We start from the raw sequence: 22,296 nt of genomic DNA, 5'->3' as shown, positions 1-22,296 counted from the left end.
CTTTATAAGTGTAAATTTGGTCCTTTACGAGTAAAACTTTAGTCCGACAACCAACAAACACCACCACCGTCGTCCTCCACCACCAACTCATATCCACACAAATATATTAGTGCAAATCTATATAAATTTAACAAGTGTAAATGTACAAATATATGAGTGTAAATGTAAAAATTATGAGTGTAAATGTAAAGAAGTACGAGTGTAATTGTAAAGAAATATGAGTGTAAATCTGAAAAATGCGTGTAAATGTAAAGAAATATAAGTGTAAATGTAAAGAAATACGAGTGTAAATATAAAGAAATATGAGTATAATAAATATATTTATTAGATCTAAGTATAAAAAACTTGTGAGGAAATACAAGTGTAAATTTAAAGAAATATGAGTGTAAATGTGAGGAAATACAAGTGTAAATTTAAAGAAATATGAGTGTAAATGTGAGAAAATACAAGTTTAAATTTAAAGAAATATGAGTGTAAATGTGAGAAAATATAAGTGTAAATGTAAAGAAGAACGATTATAAATGTAAAAAAATATGAGTATAATAAATATATTTAGTAGATCTAAGAATAAAAATCATGATAATAAGATTTTTTTCTTAGATCTACTAATAAGATCAACAAAATATACTTAAAAAAATCACCTCCTCATTTGTGTTAAAAAAACACAGATTTGCAACCAAAATAAAAAAGAAACCTAAAAACAAAATCTGAAAAAAAGAAAGAAAAATGAAGTCATAAAATAAAAACTAGAAACACAACCAAAATAGGAGGAGAGAAGAAAGAACAAAGGAAAAAAGACAAAAAAAATTTGAAATCAGAAAAAAAAAAAAGAAGTAAAAATCAGAAATCAAAAACACAAAGAACATAAAAACAAACAAAAATAATAAAAACAAAAAAAAAAATCAGTAAACGGTTAAATGGTTAAATGGAGGAAGATCTAGTTTTTATTTCAAAATAGTTTTTAAGGCAAGATCTCAAGATGATGGTGATGTCGAGATGTTGACGAAGGAGGGTCGGTATGGTGGACAAAAAAGACGGTTGTGGGCGTGGATGATGTGGGGTGGTTTGTACGGGTGGTAGGGAGATCTGAGGTCTGGTGGTTGTGGGCGTGGGCGTGGGGATGGTGTGGAGGTGGCGGATAATGGAAGAGGAAGACTGGCGGTGCGGTGGTGGTGGGCTCCGTGGCAGTTCTAAAGAAAAGGCCGTGGGTGGAGGGTGGCTGTTCTTGACGGCGGTGTTTGTATTTTTTTCTGCTTTTTTTTTTGTTGGAGAGGAGAGGAGGCGTTGGTGGTGTATGGTGGTGAGCAAGGTGGCAGAAAGAGGAAGGGCTGCGTTTGGTCGGTGGTGGTGGCCGCGTAGATACGAGAGGGACGGTGGTGGTGGGAGGGTATGTGCGTGGTGGTGGGAGGGAGGTATGTGTGTGGTGGTCGGTTGGTGTTGGTGTCGGGTTGTGGTGGTGCGTGGTAGTCGGTTGTTGGTGGTGGGTGTAAGGTGGTTGGTGGTGGTAGGTGGGTGAGTGAGGAAGAGAGGAGGGATTTTTTTTGTTTTTTTTGGGTTTTTAGTGGTGGTGGGTGTAAGGTGGATGGTGGGTGAGTGAGGAAGAGATGAGGGATTTTTTTTGAGTTTTTCTGATTTTTTTGGTTTGTAGAGAGATGTGAGGAATGATAATTGTGTGAGATGAGAGAGAAGTGAGTGAAAAATAAATGATACTTCCTCCATTCAACTCCACTCTACCTATTTCACTTGTGTACACTATTCACAATTGTGTATTCAATTTCGATTTTCTCTCGATACGTAAGTAGAAATATACTCATGTGGGATCTTGTTTGATTCGTCTTTACAAGTACATTAAAAATATCTAACTTTTATAATTTTTGCAAATACGTAGCTAACGATATTTAGCGTGTAAAACACGCGTTGGCAAACGTGAAAAAGGAAAGTGGTAGAGTGGAGTTGAATGGAGGAAGTATATAGTAAAATTAGTGGTTGATTAGTGAAGGTAGTGAGGGAAAGTATTTAGTTAACATTAATCCCCTAATTTTTGCACTAATCCTCCCTTTTTCTCTTTCAATCTCATTCTTTTATCCCATCTTTTTAAGGGTCCTAAAGAGGACTTATGGACTCAATGAATTTTGGTGGACTCATTAGATCTCATTTATATATATATATATATATATATATATATATATATATATATATATATATATATATATATATATATATATATATATATATATATATATATATAGATTCGGGATCCTGTGAGAACCATCAAGATAATGAGAATCATGAGAACCACTCACAACCTTTAGATAAACACGTTTGACGGTGAGATGAACATTGATTAAAGATATTTTAATTTGTCAAAAACCGTCGCTCCCCCAAACCCAATACTCAGTCATTTTTCCAAATTTCCTTTTCAGTTTCATATTTTTTTTCTCTCTTTGACTATCAAATATTTCAACGCATTATAACTCCTGCTTTCTGTACGTTCGATCGTCACAAACATTCCAATCAAAATCTTCCACGCTTCTTCCAACAATGGATCCTAGTACTTTAATGAGGTAAACTTTCGGTATTGATGATTAATTTTTGCCGAAATTAAGGTTTATATATTTTTCACTTTGTAAGTTTTTTTAAATTGTCATTTAAATTAGTTGAATTTAGGCCTTGATTAATGTGTTAAATTCGTAATGATGAATTATGTTTGTGAAATTAGGGTTTTCGTGAATCAGATTGGGTGAGAAATTAGGGTTGGGGAAGTTGCGAAATTATGTAAATTGGGTGAAATAATGGAAATTTAGTCCCTAATTTAGCTACTTCATTGTTATTATATGGCAAATTCTTAGTTTCGTTGTTTTATTGTGAATGAATGTATGAATGGATGATTGACTATCATTCCTTACGCAATTAGAACCAGAAGAACATTTGTATACTTTGTAGCATCTATTGAACTCATCCCTTCACTATCTTTGTCCTATTTAATTATACTCCGCACTAGTCCACTTCTTGTTCATTCACTGTACATATTTCTTTCTAATTTTAACTTATATTTCTTTCATTTATTACTTTCAATTCCTCCATGTTACCTTGTTCATTGATAGTGATTGAACTAGTGAATAATGTATATACTTTAGTTTAATTTTACTCCAAAAAATGCTTCTACATACAAGTCTGATGCAGTTCGTTGATACTCCAACTAGACCTTGCTTTAACTAGTATAGACATGATTGCTCAACAGCCCCCCGGAGAAACCGAATAGTTACAAATATGTACCTAGAGGGTTCTTCGGTTAGGAATTAGAAGGACTGGATAAGATGCTTCATTTTGGTTCGTCGATCCCTGTACCGTAAAAGACTCAAGTTCTATGATGGGACTGTTTTCAGATAATTGGTAATACATATTGCGTTTAATACTATTAGACTTTGAGATTATTGAGAATATACCTAGCCATTTTTATAAATATGTTCACTCCAGTTACTCTTGTATACGACATAGTGGTCTTACATGAGAACAACAGAAATATTTGTGTATTCATCATTTAGATGGCTAAAGGGTTGGGCTCATATGTAAGACCCTCTCAAATAAGTGTTTGAACATTCGTTTCGAGTGATCTGTAGTGACCTAGTGGGTTGGGTGGAGGATGACTTACTTGAAACATTAGTGATCACGTTGACACCCTTCTTAGCAGCAAGTGCCTTTAACTTGTTTCATGTACCCAATAATAGCAGGCTTTTCATGTGCTTTTTTGTTCTTTAGGGATAGCCGTGTTAGTCAAACCTTCCTCAAAGGCAGACAGATCTTGGTAACTATCTAATACAAGGAAGTGAGGATAATATCTGAAGCAAGCAAAAAACAACTCCAATAAATTAAAAACAGGAAAAAAGGGAAAACTCTGAATTAAATAAGGTCCTATGTGCATGAAATAAAATTATATGTGCATAAAATAAGATTATATATGCATTAAAAAGTTCTTCAGTTGCGTCAATTGGTTATATTATTATATTAATTGTTGTTGGTTAAGGGCATTAGTTTTAATTTAAACCCGTTCCCATCATAAGGGAAAAAATTTAGGGTTCTAATCCAACCTTAAACCCTTTCCCGTCCTAAATTTTAGGACACTATACCCCTAGTTTTAATCACGTCCCCTATAAAGGGTTCACTCTTTGCCTGTAGGGTGTATTTTGGTCTTTTTGTCGTTCGAATGATAATAAGGGAATGGGTTTAGAGTTGGATTAGGCGGGTTCGCATAGCGGTTTGCCTAATCCAATCCTAAACCATTTCCCGTCCTAAATATTAGGACATTATTCCCCCATTGTTTGTCCCAATAATAATGGTTAGGGTTTGGGGTGCAATAGACTTATCAATGCATGAAGTAGCCTTGTAGATGCATTAAAAAACAATATATGTGCATTAAAAAACCGCGTAGATGCATTAAATAAGATTATATGTGCATGAAATAAGATTATATGTGCATAAAATAAAGTTTTATGTGCATGAAATAAGGTTCTATGTGCATTAAAAAGTTCTTCAGTTGCATCAATTGGTTATATTATGATACTAATTACTGTTGGTTGAGGACATTAATTTTAAGTTAAATCCGCTCCGATAATAAAGGAAAGGTTTTACTGTTGGATCGAAGCTGCCTAATCTAACCCTAAACTTGTTCCCGTCCTAAAAGATACCAGAATGATCAACAATAACAGTTCCAAGAGGAAAAGTATACAAAAATTTCTTCCTTGTGCTGCCTAATTTTTCACAACATTTTCATGCTTCAATAAAATGGAGTAATATATAGCTAAAACTTCATTATCTTCCATTATAAAATGCTCTTTTGCTTGATTATTGTCTGTAGATTCAACATCTTGAACTTTCAGGCCTTTTCAACGGAGATTTTCTCTTCTTGACCACTTTGGAGGTAGAAGCCTTATTATCCTTTTGCTCCTCTTCTTCCTTCATTAATTCTGATAATTTAGGAGTAGGTGATATTTCATCAGCTTTTTATTCTCTAAACACAATGTCTAGATAAGTAAGACTTAAGAAGTTTAAACAGAGATGAAAGTTGTTAACAGATTGGTCCGATGTCTTTAAAAGCACAACTAGTTTTGATCATCATGTGAATTGCACCTACTATTTTCACATTACTACTTATTTTCTTCTTCCTCCTAGGTTTAACGTGTCTCAGGTGCAGCTACTTCTTAAGGGGTTTTTCCTTTATGGCTACCTTGGATGCTGCCACGTCTTCATCATGTATACCTTCCTCTCTTATGGCGGCATTATTGTCAGACCCAAAATCTGATGACAACGCCCAAATGGAATGATCTTGTGCCTGTAAAAGCACTTAAGCATGCATATAGCAGGCTTGATGTGAGCTTAACATCATCGTCAACTTTACTCCTTGTACGGTATGACTGAGTGTAACAAAGCAAATGCAAAAAACAAAGAAAGCATGGTTTGGGGGTTTGAGGGTTGTTTTGGAGAGGAAAAAGAAATGACTTCAAATGAAACATAATAAGGCTTAATAATTCTATAAGTATGATTTCAGAAGTGTTTTGGGATCAATTACTCAGTTTATATATACCACCATTCTTGATTTCTTTTTCAGCTTTCCTCCTTTTGAAAGGTTTGTGGTCGTCGATTTTCACTCGTTTTTTTGGTTATCATTTTGTTGGATGACTTAACAGTAGAAATGCTTTCATCCTTTTCAAAATGTAATCTCCTGTAGGAATTTTATCCGTGGAAACCTCAGAGTCAGATGATAATGTTTTAACTGCACATGTAGGAGACTGTTTCATAATAATGCATTCAGAAAACAACAAATCACGATGCGGGCAAGCAATTAATAAAGTTGTAGATGCAGGACAAAGTAATATATGTGCATTAAACAACCTTGTACATGCATGAAATATGTAAAATCTCGTTGTTACATTAATTTAGACTGCCATAATCATATGGAAGTTATTTAGGCTGTCATAACCATATGACTTTCATACTCGTATTTGTTTGGCGTATTTTAAAGGCTATTAGCTTAATGGTAGAGTAATGTGCAAACTGTGCACAAAGATATGGGTTCGAGTCCCATATAGCCTACTAAATCACAAATCCAATGATCGGAACGTGTCATGATGCAAGTAATACAGTATAATTATTTAGGAGGCTATTATTATCATATTCGGGAAATAATGCGCAGACCTTGATCGGACTCAAGCGAGCAGCAACAATGGCAATGAGCTTGTGTAATAGCTTTGCACTGATCGATCAGAAGTTCAAGTAAAGCTTTTCAAAGACTAGCATATGTATCAAAAATTCAAAACTATTACCATATATGTCATAATTTGAAATAGAATTACCGATTACATAAAGTTTTTCAATCTTAAAGTAAAAGAGTTACAACATTTAGAAGAATATACAGCTTACGGGACAAAGAGAAAGAAGCTAATGAGAAGTTTGAAATCTACTGGAATCTTGTTCCAGAACAGAGGATTTCTAAAGAGAACAACTGGAGAAGGAGTTCAAAGCGCAATACCCATACAAGGCATAACTATTCTACTGTGAAACATTGCTTTCCATCACAGTAAGATTCTCTACAGGATATTGTTATGTCAGTTTGTGAGCTGTAACTCTTTGTCACGGGGAGAGCGAGAGATAACAATCATCAGTCACTGCATTCAAGTAATTAGGCTACATATCCTAGCTTGTTAGTTTTTGTAGGAAACTTGAATTTGGGACTTCTTAAACCTTGGCTAATAGAAAATTTTCTTGAATGCGAAAAAAAAGAGTAAAAGAAAGAATAGTATTTCATAGCCAATATGGGAGTCGAACCCATATTTTGTGCATTGCACAATGCTCTGCCATTTGAGCTAATTGACTTTCAAAATTAAGTAAAACGTAAATATCATAATGTAAAAACGGCAATGACGTCATGGCCATATTATAAACCTATAAAGACCCCAAACCTCTCTACGGAGAGAAACAAGGTGAGAGGACTACTGTTACTTTTCGCAATGAGCCTAAGTAGAATAGCTCTTTCATATGTTGTAAAGGTCGAGCATATGTCCTACATTTATATGTGTATCGCAGACCCGTATGGTAAGGTTGTCGACACTGGTCAAATAGATTCAAAGAATTAAATATATATCATTTCAAGGTCTTGGAAATAAGAGTAGCAATAAGGTTACTACCCAACCTGTAAATATAGCTCTTGTCACTGATCCTGGAATTCACTAAGAAAAATAATTCCTCAAGAATTTAGTTATTGTATGTATAAACAAAAGGGCTCTTAAGCTTCTCAATTTATGATTTGTTCTCTTTAGCTTGCAATATTCTCAGAACATCGGAGTATAGTGAATGTGAGCTACTCTCTCCGTCCCAATCATTTGATTACCTTTGATAAACAAAAGATTGGGACGGAGGGAGTATTTATTACGGATTGCTTACAAAATCACAAATGTTCGAAAAAGGGCAAAAAGAGATGAAACATGAATATTTCATTCAACCATTCCTAATGAAATTGTGGATCAGCTAACACGAAGAGTTTTTTGGGAGTCATGCCACTCCAAAGCAGATGAGCAGGCATACCGTTAAGTAAGTACCGAGTACATTTTAAACGCTCTTAATCAAATTTATCACTATGTATATAGAAATAAGACTAGGTGCATAAAAATATTTAGTAGATGCACAAAAATAACCACTACATACACAAAAATAACAAAATAAATTTCTCGATCAATAAAACGAGGAGGTTGTGCGTTTCTTCATGTCTGATGTGCAACCTAAGAGTAACTCATTCTTTTTTGGTAACAATTATATACCCCGGTATAATTCACCAATTACACAGAATATACACATATTAGACGGCTAGTTTAGAGGCCATGTATAGGCTACCTCTCTCACACCCATGCCATCACCATTGCCAACGAAAAATACATAAAACAGTGGTGATGACATCGGTGCAATGCTAATTCTCGGCATCGTAACATGGTGCGTGTGGTTTTGCTTGTTTCTGCAGCAGCTTCGGTGAAGAAGGCTAAAATAAGGCCTCATAAATCGAATTTGCCAATATCTCAAGATCAGGTTGAATGGTTGTGTGACAATACTAATGAAAAACTAATCAAGCTTGCCAAGAATCTAGGTCAAAATCATATTAAGGGAGAATTAGGACCCAACAACTACAAACAACAATTAACTACAAACAACAATGGAATATGCCTAATTTTCAGATTTTACTGTCTATGAACCCTAATCTACTGCATATCAAGCAATATAATTTCATCAATTTAGTTTAAAAACAAAATCAATCAAAGAAATTTGGCATAAACTCATAATTCAACTACAATAATACGAAAATTATATCATCTAGGTTACAAAATTGAAGAGATTTGAACATGAAATTTACCTCAATTAATGACGGTGAAAAGGAAAATTACGGTGTCGGCGATGGAGAAGCTAAAGAGGCGCAGAGAGAGAGAGAGAGAGAGAGAGAGTGTGTGAGAGGGGTATGCGATTTGTAACGATATAAAGTGTTTTGAGATTTTCTAAGATGCTGACTATACAAGCACTGGATAAATCTCATTAAACCGAGTCTAATTTAGTGGTCCTTATATACCAACAAGTTCTCATGGTTCTCATTATGTTACGGCTCTCACCATCCCGACTATATATATATATATATATATATATATATATATATATATATATATATATATATATATATATATATATATATATATATATATATTGGAGTATTTGAACACAAAGTTAATGATTTTATTCATATATAAGATCATCTCGTATATGTGTAATTTTTTTTAAATAAAAAAATCTTGTACAGAGTATTATTTAATTTAGTATCTTCGTGACTTTTAGAAAATAAATACACACTTAATTATTTATTCATTTTTATTTTTAGATAAATTGTATTTATATGACTTCTTAACCTATTAGTATAAAATTGACAGCCTTTTACGGAAGTTTATAGAATTTGATATTTTCATTTTTTAGTTTTTTTTCCATTATTTTTTACTTAATTGTACTATTGGAAATGATTATCCATATCGGCCAACCTTAAATCCTTTAGAAATCAAGGTTTTATTATTGTTTTGTCATAGTTATTACTTCCTCCAACTCATACTAAACTTCAATGAGACTAGATATAAAGATCTCAACAATCTCGAGAAAAATGAGTCAGTCAAAAACACGAATAGTAAGGAAGAAATCTGGTGGGAGAAGCCTATAGACGGTTTTCTAAAGCTAAATTTTGACGAATCGAAAATAGATAAGAATAAAGCTACTTTAGGATATTCTATAAGAGATCATAATGGTAAAGTCGTTTTGTTGGGAGCGAAAAAGTGCGGATCAAATAGTATTCTTATTGCTGGAACTCTCGCTTTAAAAAAGACATTTTAACAGATAAATACTTAGGTATCTCAAAGTTAATTGTCGAAGGTGATAATTTATGTGTCATTAACTCAATTCGTAGTACTTGGCAAATTCCTTAGGAAATTTCTAGTATTATCAAAGTTGTGAAATTAGATTTTTATTTTTTCGATAAAGTGATAATTAAACATTGTTTCCGTGAATCCAACAAGATTGTTGACTTTATGGCTTCTATTGAGCATTCATGTCCAACTCCTTCGAGGTGGTTTGAAAGCCGGTGGCTTCAACTTACCTCACTCATTCGAAAGGATGAGATATGTTAGTCCTACCCTAGAGGATCAATCTAATTTTCTTAACTTATAAAAAAAAATCATAATAAACTTCTGCAATTTCTATTTTGAATAACTCAGATTAATCATATATCCATTGGCCATCGTCATGCAAATGTCCAACTTACCCTTATAAGCCAATTTTGATGTGAATTTGTCAATACGTTCAATTACCCTTTTTGTAATTTTATATCAACTCGATTATTTTTTTCATTTGTTTATTCATATCCCTATTCTTGATGTAAAAATTAAACACAGTCATGATCTAGGGAGTATTGATTGATTGATTAACAAAACAACACCAATAGGGTAGTTAAATGAAAGCAACAAAATGGAATGTTAGATCAAGGAAACACACTAGGTTAAAGTCATAGTGCTTTAACAAACAATGGCAGCTACACATCTAACTCATGCACAACTTTATGTGTTCAGAATTAAACATCGAATATTTAAATTTATAAGATAATGCAGTACGAGTTTATTTGAATGGACATAAAGGAATATATAGATATATAAATCCTACAAGTACATGTCAAAAAAAAAATGTCAAAATTTATAGTGCATGGTTGATGGATACATTATCGTTTTGGCCTATTGTTACAATTTTCCGACATTGCGGCCTACATACCACTCCCATTTTTGGTTGGCTTTATTTGTACAACTTTTTATTTTGTTCAATTGCGGCCGCATTATTAACTTATTTTTCCATTATGCTAGGAAGATAATATTGCTTTGCTTCTATGCAATATTTCAATGTCATTTTCGATTTCTTCTTTTTTGATCGATCCCTTGTGGATTCATGTGGTCTTATCGTGCATCTAGTTATGTTGGTGGGGATTAATAGAGCTAAATATACATGACTCCAATGAAGTAATGCTGTAATGTTTATTTAGTTGATAATGAAAGATTGATTGTAGTTGTCTCGACATCATTGGTGGAGTAAGGGGGAGGGGAGCGCTCGCCCTCGCTGATTTTTAAAGAGGTTACCTTAAACTATTATCCCTTTGAGTCCGCTGAAATTTTTCGTTCCCGTTAATTTCAAATCCTGACTCCGCAACTGGCCGACATGAACAAATAATTAAATCTAAATTGTGTTAGAGAAAAGAGAGCGAGTTTATTACGGGTTTTAGGAAGAGTGCACATAGATCAAACACTATACCTAGTAGTACATTATTTTATAATGATGATGGAACTCGTAGCTACATAACGAGGTGCCAATTAGGTCACTCGGGTCCGGAATTGGGTCTAATTGATTCAAATTCGGGTTGGGTTATATTACTTATCATTTGGTCTTTATGAGGTGACTTTCCGTCAATGTCGGGTTGTATTCAATGTCGTGTTAGCTGTCTGGTCCGGTCGAAAAATATATCGGGTTGACTCGGGTTACGGGTCATCTTGGATCAGGTGGGGTTCGGTTTCGAGTTTATCTTAATCGGGTTTTGTGGATTACCGGTCATCATCGTGTCGGGACGGGTCGGTTTCAGTTTGCAATATTTTCGGGTTTTGTTTGGTAGGGTTTGCAACCTGGTCAAGTGTCCCGAGTCGAATCAGCCTTACTAAGTATAATAATAGGATATAAATATAATAGTTGGATTTCAACAATCACCTCAAGGTTTTAGTTGACATGATTCATCTATCATGGTATTAGAGCCAGTGTGATCAAAGGTCACGGGCTCAAATCCGGCCTGACAGCCTCCAATAACTCACGAAGTGGAATTTCAACACATGATATGGGGAATGAAGCATGTACACTAACCACTCTTCAAACCCAATGAAATGATTATTCGAGTGAGGGGGTTCCTAGGATATAAATATAATATATAATAAAATATAAAAATTGGAACTCAATTATTATATTTATATCCTAATATAATAGCTGCATATATATACTTCCTCCATTCAACTCCACTCTACCACTTTGCTTTTTCACGTTTGCCAACGCGTGTTTTACGTGGTAAATATCGTTAGCTACGTATTTGCAAAAATTATAAAAGTTAAATATTTTTAATGTATTCGTAAAGACGAATCAAACAAGATCATACATGAATATATTTTCACTTATGTATCGAGAGAAAATCGAAACTGAATGTTCACTTGTGAATAGTGTAGAAAATGAAAAGTGGTAGAGTGGAGTTGAATGGAAAAAGTATGTGGTTATCTTCAAATTATGTATACATATATACCAAGTGATCAGCCGAGTAATAGGTTTGGACAACCACAAGCCGCCAAAAAAACCCCCAAAAAACCTAAATTTTCAACCGCCTCTCCACCACACCCTCTACTCTCTCGCCGACGACCTCACCGTACCTTTGTAGGTCGCCGGCGAGAGCACCTTTATCCTCTTCAATCGGAGTATTTCCTCTTCTTTTGCAGTTATATGCTATATCTAGGTGGCCGAGTTTTTCTCTGGTGTGGTTGGTGGATGCGTTTTTTCTTTGCTTCTATATTCCACCGTCGGCTTCAATTGGATTAGTGGGTTTGAATTCCCTGTGCTTTCTTTCTCTTTCTCTAATCAATCACACATCTTTCGTCTTTTGTGACTTGATTTCTGTCAAGAATTCTAGTTGGTCTTTCCATCTCTGGTTCTATTTAAGCTCCTTTTCAATGGATTATATGTCTCTTCTCTTTAATCTTGGTGAATTGTTGATCTTAGATGATAATGGTTTGGATGATGATGATTTAGTTAAGTGGATTATGAGTATGGGAGCGCCTTCTTTTTACTCTATTCACATGATAAAGGATCGAGGTAATTCTCTTTTCAAAGATGGCAATTTCTCCCTAGCTATTAGTCTTTATAAGTTGGCTCTTGATTTTCTCTCCTGTGTTGCCATTCCGCCCTCTCATAATCCGTCAGAGGCCTCTTCCCTTACCATATCTCTTGTGCTCAACTTGACTGCTTGTGAGTTAAAGCTGTCTCAATTTATTGAGGCCCGCTGTTTGTGCAATCTTATCCTAAACATTGATCCGTGTAATGTGAAAGCCTTATACCGTCGTGGCTCCGCCTTAAAGAAATTGAATTTACTTGCGGAGGCCCTAGATTATTTTGAACATGCCTTGAATCTTGACCCAAAAAATAAGGATGCTGCTCGTGAGTTGAGCTCCGTATCTGAAGGCTTGCTTTTGAATACCAATGGTAAACGTGTCGCTTATCATTTTGATCCCTTAGATAGGGACAAGAAAGGTAAGAAACCTCTTCTAAATGCTGAGATGGACAACACGTTTGTAATTCCTGGTGTTGTGAGTGAAGCTTGCTTCTTGTAGTAGTAGTAGTAATATGGAGTTGTTGGATAATGCGGTTTGTTGTGAGCAAGTCGTAAGTAGTGGGAGTTCAGACTTGCTTATGGACTCAAACACCGTCTCTGAGTTCTCTCCCTCGCCAGTTCAGTATGATAGTAAATCGTCCCTTTCCTTTACCCCGGAAACTTCAAAATGCAGCTTCTCTAACAAAAAGCAATCCCGCAAAAAATTGTATCTCTCTGCTAAAGATTACAAAAACTTGATGCTTGGGAGGAATTTGCAATTTTTCCATCCTAAATCGGGGGTTTACATGAAGGTTCGCCCCCTCTTCACACAATCTTTTACTTTGGCGGGAACTCCCCTTGAAGGTCCTTTACGGGAAGCAGTAGTTTTCTCTTTTTCTCCTTCGCCTATGAATCATTTTACTACTGTGGACATTGGTCCTCCTAGTAATTTGGTTACTTTTGATGAAGAAGTTGAATCTCATGAGGTTAAGCGACCTCGTTTTTCACATGATAAGTTTTCCGATCACTTTAGGGAGGTTGGCAACGTTTTTTTCACTGATAGCGTCTTTTTGGACCAACCTGACAATGTCGGTCCTAACTCCTTGCCAAGTCAAAGTGAGTTTGTTTTCTCAGCTGTGAAGAAGAATTCAATCAGAGCATGTAGCCGAGTTGTGGGAAAGTCTTCTTACCAACATTGTTCGAGTCATGTTCGAGCTAAGGTAAAGAAAAAGTCTATGTTAATGGTTAGGCGTTTATCTATTTTTTGCAGGTTTATGGAAACAAAAGCTTTGAAGATGGTTGCGGGTTCTAAGAGAAAGGATGAAGGATCGATCCTATTTGACCATCATCCTTCGTTTAAAAAACGTCGTCTTTGTGTTGTTAATTCTGTTTGTAGTACGAGTATTAGTTATGTTAGTTGTGTTTCTACTAGTTAAGGGGTTTGTAGTGGCCCTTGGTTTGTTTTGTAACTGGTTTGTATGTACTCGGTTTTTATGCAATCTATAAAAATAGTACATCTTTGTCTAAAAAAAAAACGAGTAATAGGTTTGAGTTAAAAGAATGTAGTGTAATGATTAAATAACCCCACAAAATTACACATGAAAAGAAACGAACTTTTTTTTTTTTTTTTTTTTTTTTTTTTTTTTTTTTCAGCTGTAAATGAAGGTTTCACAGTTTAATGGCCTGCTTAGCTAAGCTATGCGCAAGGCCATTTAAGTGCCTTGGAATAAAACTAAAACATAAACAGTGAAAGAAGCTAAACGCGTTCCGAATGTCTTCTAAGATCCCTTCAATCATATGGCTACCTCTGTCAACCTCTGCGATTTGAATTATAAGTTGCAGACAGTCCGATGAGATGTCCAGATGGTATATTCGCTCCTCTCGTGCCCATTCCACGATATCACGGACGCCCAATGCTTCAGCTTGCAGCGGTGATTCTGCCCTGGTACGCACTTGCCTTCGACCCAGTTCCTGCCCCGTATCATCATACGCAACCCACCCGAAGGCCGCATCGAGGACCCGACCTAACTAGCATCCACTTTTACCCTTATCACAGCACATCCCTCCGGCTTACCTATAATGTGAACAGGATTGCCATTGCGAATAGCCATAATCTCCCTTTGAGACGACCCATCATTCTCACTTCGCCTGTCATTTTGAGCCTGTTTTGAGGCCAGATCATTGCACAAGATTTTCGCTCTCTCCCCAACGACGTTATAGAACATATTCGCGATCAAATGCGACTGCACTACCTGATCCTGGAATTTTATTCTATTTCTCATAGTCCACAGACCCCACAAGACAGCCACAAAATGTACCACCTGGCACATCCCCTCCTCTCGTTTGCTCAGATAGTATATCCAATCATAGATCCAATCAGAAATGGGGGTGCCTCTAGCACCCTCTACCCTTATACCAAGTAGCGAACCTGCCCAGATTCTACTTGAAAAACCACAGTCCCGAAAGAGATGCTCCGAGGTTTCTATGACTCGTTGGTCCCCCCTGCACATACCGCAGAAGAAGTCTACTTCAATATTGCGCTTGGAAAACTCTTGTCCAGTCGGTATCACATTGGTAATAATTTTCCAAATAAGAATTTTCCACATCTGAGGCACAGGTAGTTTCCATAACATTTTCCGACAAAAAAGCCGACCTCGATCATTTAGCCTACCATTATCCTTTACAGTCCCAGCATTTTTCATATGTTCTTCAAAAGTAAGACCATACCCACTCTTTACCGTGTATATGCCTGACGTTGTGCGTGGCCAATAGGCTCTATCACCCAATGATTTCATACCTCGGTATAGCGAGAATCCGTGTAGCCCATTCCTCCGTGAACATGCCCTCTATGAATTCTTTATTCCAGCTACCATCGTCGTAGGAGAAGGGTCCTAACCTGGAGGTTAGCAAGATGACTATTTCCATGATTTAACCATTCAATCCTAGGCTCCGGTCGCTCTCCCCCTACCCATCGCGCAGTCCAGACATTCAGCCTCGAATCAATACCAGGTTTCCAGCCAATATTTTCCATAACAATTGAGAGCCCATGCAAAATACTACGTATGCCCCAAGAACATCCATTGCCCCTGATAGGTGTCATACCCTGTAAAACCACTTGAGACCCAAAAAGCTTTTGTCTGAATATCCTGCAAAAAAGAGATGACTCTCCAGAAACAATTCTCCATCCCAGTTTGGCTAAGAGAGCTTGGTTAAGGCATTTGACATTACGAATGCCTAACCCACCCACACTCTTCGGTAAGCTTAGGAAATTTTTACTACACCAGTGGATATTATGCCCCATCTTACATCCCGTCCACCAAAATTGTGCCAAAATAGAATTAATCTTTTTTGCCACACTTACCGGAACTTTAAAGACCGATAGAAAGTAATTCGAGAGATTGGATAGAACCGATGAAATCAGAGTAAGACGTCCTGCTGGTGAGAGAAAAATCCCATTCCACGAAGAGATGCGTCTGGTGACATGGTCAATAAGTGCATTGAAGATGCCCTGTTTTGATTCTTTGAATTCCGCCGGGATGCCCAGGTATTTCCCAATACCATTGTTCTTCCTGATATTGAAGTCTTTCATAATTTTTTGTGCTTTAACCAGGGTAGTACTCGGGCTGAAGAGTATCCCTGATTTATCCACATTTAACCTCTGACCAGACGCTTCACAATAATCCTGTATGAGTTGCACCAAGCGGGTCACCGTATCCCCTTTATCCTTGAAGAAGAAAACCGAATCATCCGCAAAGAAAAGATGTGTAATTGGTCGGACCCCCCTAACTAATTGAATTCCATGAATCAACCGTAGGTTATGAGCGTGATCAATGTTGCGGGATAGCACTTCCATACACAGAATGAAGAGGTAAGGGGATAGGGGATCACCTTGCCGTAGGCCACATTTAGGCTTGAATTGTGGTAAGGGGATGCCATTGACCAGAATTTCATAGCTTACCGTCGTCACGCAGCTCATCATGAGCGTAATCAAATGTCTTTGGGAAACCGTACCTTACCAACACCGCTTCCAAGAAATCCCATCTCGACTCTGCATATGCCTTACTCATATCCGCCTTGAAAGCACCCAGGCGCACTGTCTCCGTATCCATGGGACGAGATTTTGTTGATGGCCTCATGAGCCACAAGAATATTGTCACCGATGCTCCTTCCTGGTAGGAAAGCATTCATGTCTCACTTACAAGCGAGCCCATCACTTTTGCCACCTTTTGCTATACATTTTGTCACAATTCTCATCACCACGTTACATAGACTAATAGGACGGTAATCAGAACTCCCTCGGATTTTCTTTCTTTGGGATAAGCGCAATAAAGGTCCTATTGACCTCTCGTAGCACCCTCCCGATCGGGATAGAAAGGATGGCCTTTGTAAAGTCACCTTTGACCATTGACCAAAGATCGTTGGAAAAAGACCGCAGGTATACCATCCGGACCCGGAGCTTTGAGAGGACCCATTTGGAAAACTGCTGCTCGGACCTCCTTAGCAGAGAAAGGCCTACTTAGTCGGTCCAACTCATCTTGGGGGAAAGAGTGATCAAGATACTTAAGCGTGTGCTCAAACAAGGAGCGGTCCCTCCATTCCACACTGTCGTCCCGGGATAAATAAAGATCCATAAAAACTTTCTGGAATTCTTCGCGGACCCGTTCTTCTTCATAAAGCCAAATTCCATCCGAGTCTTTTATCCCATGTATATAGTTTCGCCCCGCTCGACCTTTGACCCAATTGAAGAAGTATTTTGTGCAAGTGTCCCCGTCAATCATCCACTTAATCTTTGCTCGCTGTTTCCAGAAAACCGCCGCCGCTCTTGCAAAATCCGTCACTCCTTGACCTGGCAAATCGGGTTAACGGGTCGGGTTCGGGCCGGGCCATTTTGGATTTCTCAAATTTTCGGGTTAGCTCGGGTCGGGCCGAGTCATTTCGGATTCCGGCTCTTTTTCGGGTTTGTTGGTCGGATCTATTTCGGGTCAAACTGGTCGGGTTATTTTGGGTCGGGTCATTTTCATGTCAATGATTAAGAGAGAAAAGGGCATTTCAAGTCTTTTGGCGTCAATTAGAGTTTTATTTTGTCGGGTCATTTTCGGGTTGAGTGGTTTCCGATCGGGCATTTCGAGTCGGGTCTGTTACGGGTCCATGAAAGCTCGGGTCATTTTCGGGTCGGGTCGGGTCAATTTGGACTTCAGGAGTTATTCAGGTGCGGCAGTTCGGGTCGATTACGGATCTCGGATCAACCTTTTTGAATCCGGTTGATTTTGCCAAATCTACACCTTATGCATACATTGTGTTAACAAAAATATGGGTGGCACATGGTCGGTTTGGAATTGGAGGGCACGTGAGAGGAGATTAGGAGATTCTCTGTAGTAATGTTAGAAATGAGTGTCCCTTAATTTGATCGAGTCAGTAATGTCTACTGACGACCCTATAAAATATAAAGATTATGAAGTTTTTGTGATTCACAATTTTCTTCCTATTAATCAATGTATCAATGTTGGCTTATGCATGCTTACAAGATTCCTACAACTAACCAAAACCTAGGATACAAGATTACAAGCCAATGGACCATGGATTTCACGCAACTAAGCACCCAAATTATTATTGATTTGATATATTAATACCCATCATGCACTAATCTATTAGAGGTATATGCTTCTATTGGGAGAGGACTTGTTATCTCGATTATCATATTATCGGAATAATATTGTGATTTAGACCTCAAGTGAAGAAAAATAAACCAGAGATATATTAGTTTAATAAAAGTTGTTAGAAATCCATAAATCAAACTATGGATTGCATGCAAACGAAAACCATTTTATAGAACAACTCAATAAATTAAAAAAGGTGAGCAAAAGCTTATAAAGTTAAAAACATCAAAGAAGAGAAAACATGGCTTTCAGAAGCCATATGTCTCCAACAATTTGTTTTCTTTATTTGTTAATATAAAACGTAAAGATCAAGTTGGCTAAAAAGATAATGAGTAAGTAAAAGATTTTAGAGCATGAAACCTTAACTTATTGAACATTAAGAAATAGAATTATTATCGATTGTGTCTCAACCACTAGATTAAATATTTAATTTAGAAGTTTTCTCACATGCGATTAGAGCCTTGATACTGACCAGGGGCGAGTCCAAGTACATTAATGGTGTAGCATTTGCTACACCAAATCCTAAAAATTCTTTGAGAAATTTATTTTTTGCTACACTATTTATTGTATATTTACTCCTAGCATTTATTGACCTTTTATCTTGCCTAGTACTATTCGGTAATATGTTTCAGAATTTTTTTTTTTTTTTTTTGTTTGAGGGTTCTTTCAGAAATTTATGTTTTCATTAATGCTTAAACTTTACCAATTTCTTAAGTCTCTCTCAAATTCTTTTCGGTTTTTCTATCTTATGTCCACTAGGCATAGGATAAGAAATCTAAAAAGGAAAGAATTAATGATGTTTTTATGGGAAATTGTAATATCTTATCACTTATATATATAAAATATACACATGCCAAAGAAAACTCTCTCAAAATTCTTCTAATTGGATAATATAGTCATGTTTTTCTTTTGTTGTTAAGAATTAGAAAATTAATATTTGTAGAATTATTTTTTTTATATTGTGTAATTTATATTGATTTTTGGTGAGTATATGGAATTATTATAGTTTATGAGTGTAAATTATTTGTAATATATATTTCACATGAATTTTTTGAAAAAAGAACTATCGATAAGTAAATTTATCTATTTTTTCTACGAAAAGAATCCAAAAATCACTAGGAGTGCTTAGAAGCACGTAAAATGGCGTACGGCGAAAAAGTTAACATATGATCTTGCTACACCAAAAATATATTTCTGAACTCGCCCCTGATACTGACATCGAACCCAATAATCTAACTCACGTGTATTAAGGATTTAAGGTATACAACTATTGATTGAAACTTGACTATCGACTGATCATACTTTTAGCCGAGATGGTCTTCTCACACGAAATACCTTAATCTATCTATTAACCTAAGTCAAATACATGTATACATGTAACAGTAATCATGATCTGAGAGGCGTTTTCCATATAATTAGGCAGGTTAGACGAACATTAACTCTAACTTTTTGCTAAGCTTTTCTTGTCAAGTACAAAAGCATCAACTACCATCATGATACCGGGACTCCGGGCTGCACGTCATGTCTTTATTTTTCATACATATTTAAATGAAAACTTTGACTTTAGAAGTCTGAGATTGCTTTAACGTTTTAATCTTTGAGCCTCTTCTAATGTTTTGTAATTTTTTAGAAAATTGTTGTAAAGGGTAATAAACCAAATATTTTATGTATTCCGGTTATTTATTTATCTTTACTTTTGACACAAAATCAATAAAATGAGATGTGATTATTTGTGGTTATTCTTATTGTATAATAAGTGGATACTGATACATATGAAGGATGATCAAATTACTCATCAAAACCATGTCAAATATATAATAGGTAAACAAATGATCGAGACGAAGTGAGTTTGATATTTCTAATTCAGCATGAGATACTTCAAATCAATTTTTTACGCAGACACAGATCTTAGTTAAGAAGTTATATTGAATTTTAGTGAGTACTGTTTGAGTTGATTTTAACTTTAGTGATATCGAAGCCAAACTTTTTGCCATGATGTCGTATTATGTATAAAATATTCAAAATTTGTTTGATTTACTATCCGTTTTCAAATTATAAAGTGTGAAATAAACATTAAATTAGTGAAAAAATTGTCTCAAGTTTTGGTAGTATATCATATACTTAGAGTCACATAAATGACAACTATGCTAAAATTAGTGAACCTATGCTACACAAAAGTAAAATAACCCAAATATATGGGCCCAAAGTAGGATAGCCAAATATATAGCCCAAATACTCGGGTCGAAAGCCCATATGTCCAAATTCTTGTGAAGATTGAAGCCTATTAGATTGTCAGGAATGTTGCAAACAAGTGCAGGGCTATTCACAAATGATTGGGCCTTGAGCCCTCCCGTATTTAATTATTTTTATTTAACAACTCTCCTATATTCTATATATAGTATATGACTAATTTAAAACGAGAAAAGCTCAATGTTAACATTTAAATATATTTATATCAACAACTCTCCTATATGACCGTCCTACAGCATAGGACTGGCCCAATAGGAGAAAAGCCCGAGCAAAAACATCCTATATATTTACTAAAAGAATAGGTGAAACTAGGAATTTTCCCGCTTAAATCACCCTCAACTACAAATTGGGCCTTAATAATAAATAGGTTTGGTTATTCTCAAATACTAGTATTGGTGCCCGACTTCGCCCGGCCTACCTCTACTTACCAATAATTTTTTTTTCATTAAATAAAATTACTTAAAGTTGCATAACCCATAAATTTATCATTAATATATTTTTTATAACATATCCTAAAATTACGATGAAATAAATTTTGAGAGAGATTCACTACTCCCGCTATTAATATTTTACTCTTATTAATGAAACAATAGTAATAACATTTCACTACTTGCCCGCAATCATTGCTACTTTCACTACTCCCGCCGTAATTATTGTTACTGTCACTACTGCCGCATTAATATTGATAATTTCAGTACTCTCGCCGTAATTATTGTTACTTTCACTATTGCTGCATTAATATTGATTATTTCACTACTCCCGTTGTTGTGTGGACATGGGGCCACGGGGGCGCTTGGGAGAACAAGCGTTTGCATTTGTGGAGTCGCCACCAATTTTTATGGGAAATTGGAACCGTTCGAATACCTCGTGTCATGTCAAGACACAAAGTAGTGACATGAACACCAAGAACCCGTTACCCTTAGCATTCTATGTCTAGAATGACTCTCGTGGATGCTAATGAACACGGATGTTCACGAGAGATCCGGGAGTAAGGGGTGAGGGTACGTATTAGGAAGCTCTTTTGATCGAACACCTAATCCCGCCCGCCTCGATAGCGGCCTCTACTAATGATTAGGGAAGTTATTCATACTCGATATATCGTCGATTATATGCATGCAATGCAACATCCAACGTTTTAATCCTAGCATGTGAGATTAACTAAGTCGGTGAACAATTAATTTAATCATGCAAATGGGTCGAAGTTGGGATTAAGGTTCAATTACATGTGAAAACATACAAGTGGTACAAAATACAATGATAAATACAATAAAGAATACAATAATTACATCGGGTTTAGCGATTTATGTCGAAAATACTCCTAAAACGGACAATTTGAGAAAAAGAATAAAGGAATAAATCAACGAATAAATCAGTAGGTGATAATACGGTTAATAGTTAATTATACGTAAACTAATTAAACAGGTCAAGGCAGAACGGGAGTTCAGAGACAGAAATCAACCTGGAACAGGCGCAGCAGATCGCGCCTTTAGAAGAGGCGCAAAGCCCGATTCTTTGCGTGTTCCAAGGGTGAGTTCTCAGGCCGTAGCGGCGCAAATCGTTAATGTTAATTGATAATTTTAAGGATTGATTACGATATTCGACTCGGATGGAAGTGATTTAATGGATTAATACATGTGAATGAGTCATAAAAGCAATAAAACACGGATGAGACGGATACGAACGAATTATTTACATGGATGAAAGATTGATTAGTGACATAGGTGAACTAAATAGGTTAAACATGATGAATTAATGACAAATTAATGACGAATATGATAAATAACAGATGGAAATATACCAAAGGTCGAATTCCAGAAACTTTATATGAAAGAATCGAATCTCTACAACCCGGATTGATTTTAATGACGAAAACCCGCAAATATTGGATTATAAGGGATTTAAGTCGAATTTAATGATTAAATAAACGTATTAATGATGTCTAAG

At 36.0% G+C, this 22,296-nt stretch overlaps 3 protein-coding genes across 3 annotated transcripts in view; 2 read left to right on the top strand and 1 right to left on the bottom strand.

Annotated features, from left to right (window-relative positions):
* Positions 1 to 12,308: 12,308 nt before the first annotated feature.
* LOC141617014 (uncharacterized) lies at positions 12,309 to 12,965 on the top strand. The gene has a single exon (XM_074434182.1). The coding sequence runs from the start codon at positions 12,309 to 12,311 to the stop codon at positions 12,963 to 12,965; it is 657 nt and encodes a 218-aa protein (XP_074290283.1).
* Positions 12,966 to 14,113: 1,148 nt separating this feature from the next.
* On the bottom strand, positions 14,114 to 16,629 carry LOC141617013 (uncharacterized). The gene is made up of 5 exons (XM_074434181.1): positions 16,404 to 16,629; positions 15,342 to 16,291; positions 14,958 to 15,051; positions 14,520 to 14,873; positions 14,114 to 14,469 (listed from the first exon to the last, which is right to left on the bottom strand). The coding sequence occupies exons 1-5, from the start codon at positions 16,627 to 16,629 to the stop codon at positions 14,114 to 14,116; spliced, it is 1,980 nt and encodes a 659-aa protein (XP_074290282.1).
* A 192-nt stretch (positions 16,630 to 16,821) lies between these two features.
* LOC141617012 (uncharacterized) overlaps positions 16,822 to 22,296 on the top strand; it is a 39,168-nt gene continuing 33,693 nt past the window's right edge. The window contains exon 1 of the mRNA XM_074434180.1: positions 16,822 to 16,880. Within this exon, the coding sequence (XP_074290281.1) occupies positions 16,822 to 16,880 (59 nt within the window). The remainder of the gene's footprint in view (positions 16,881 to 22,296) is intronic.

This window comes from Silene latifolia, chromosome X (genome assembly GCF_048544455.1).
Source record: "Silene latifolia isolate original U9 population chromosome X, ASM4854445v1, whole genome shotgun sequence".
Classification (NCBI taxonomy): Eukaryota; Viridiplantae; Streptophyta; class Magnoliopsida; order Caryophyllales; family Caryophyllaceae; genus Silene; species Silene latifolia.
The sequence above is the reverse complement of the archived record's forward strand: the minus strand, read 5'-3'. Positions and strand labels throughout refer to the sequence as shown.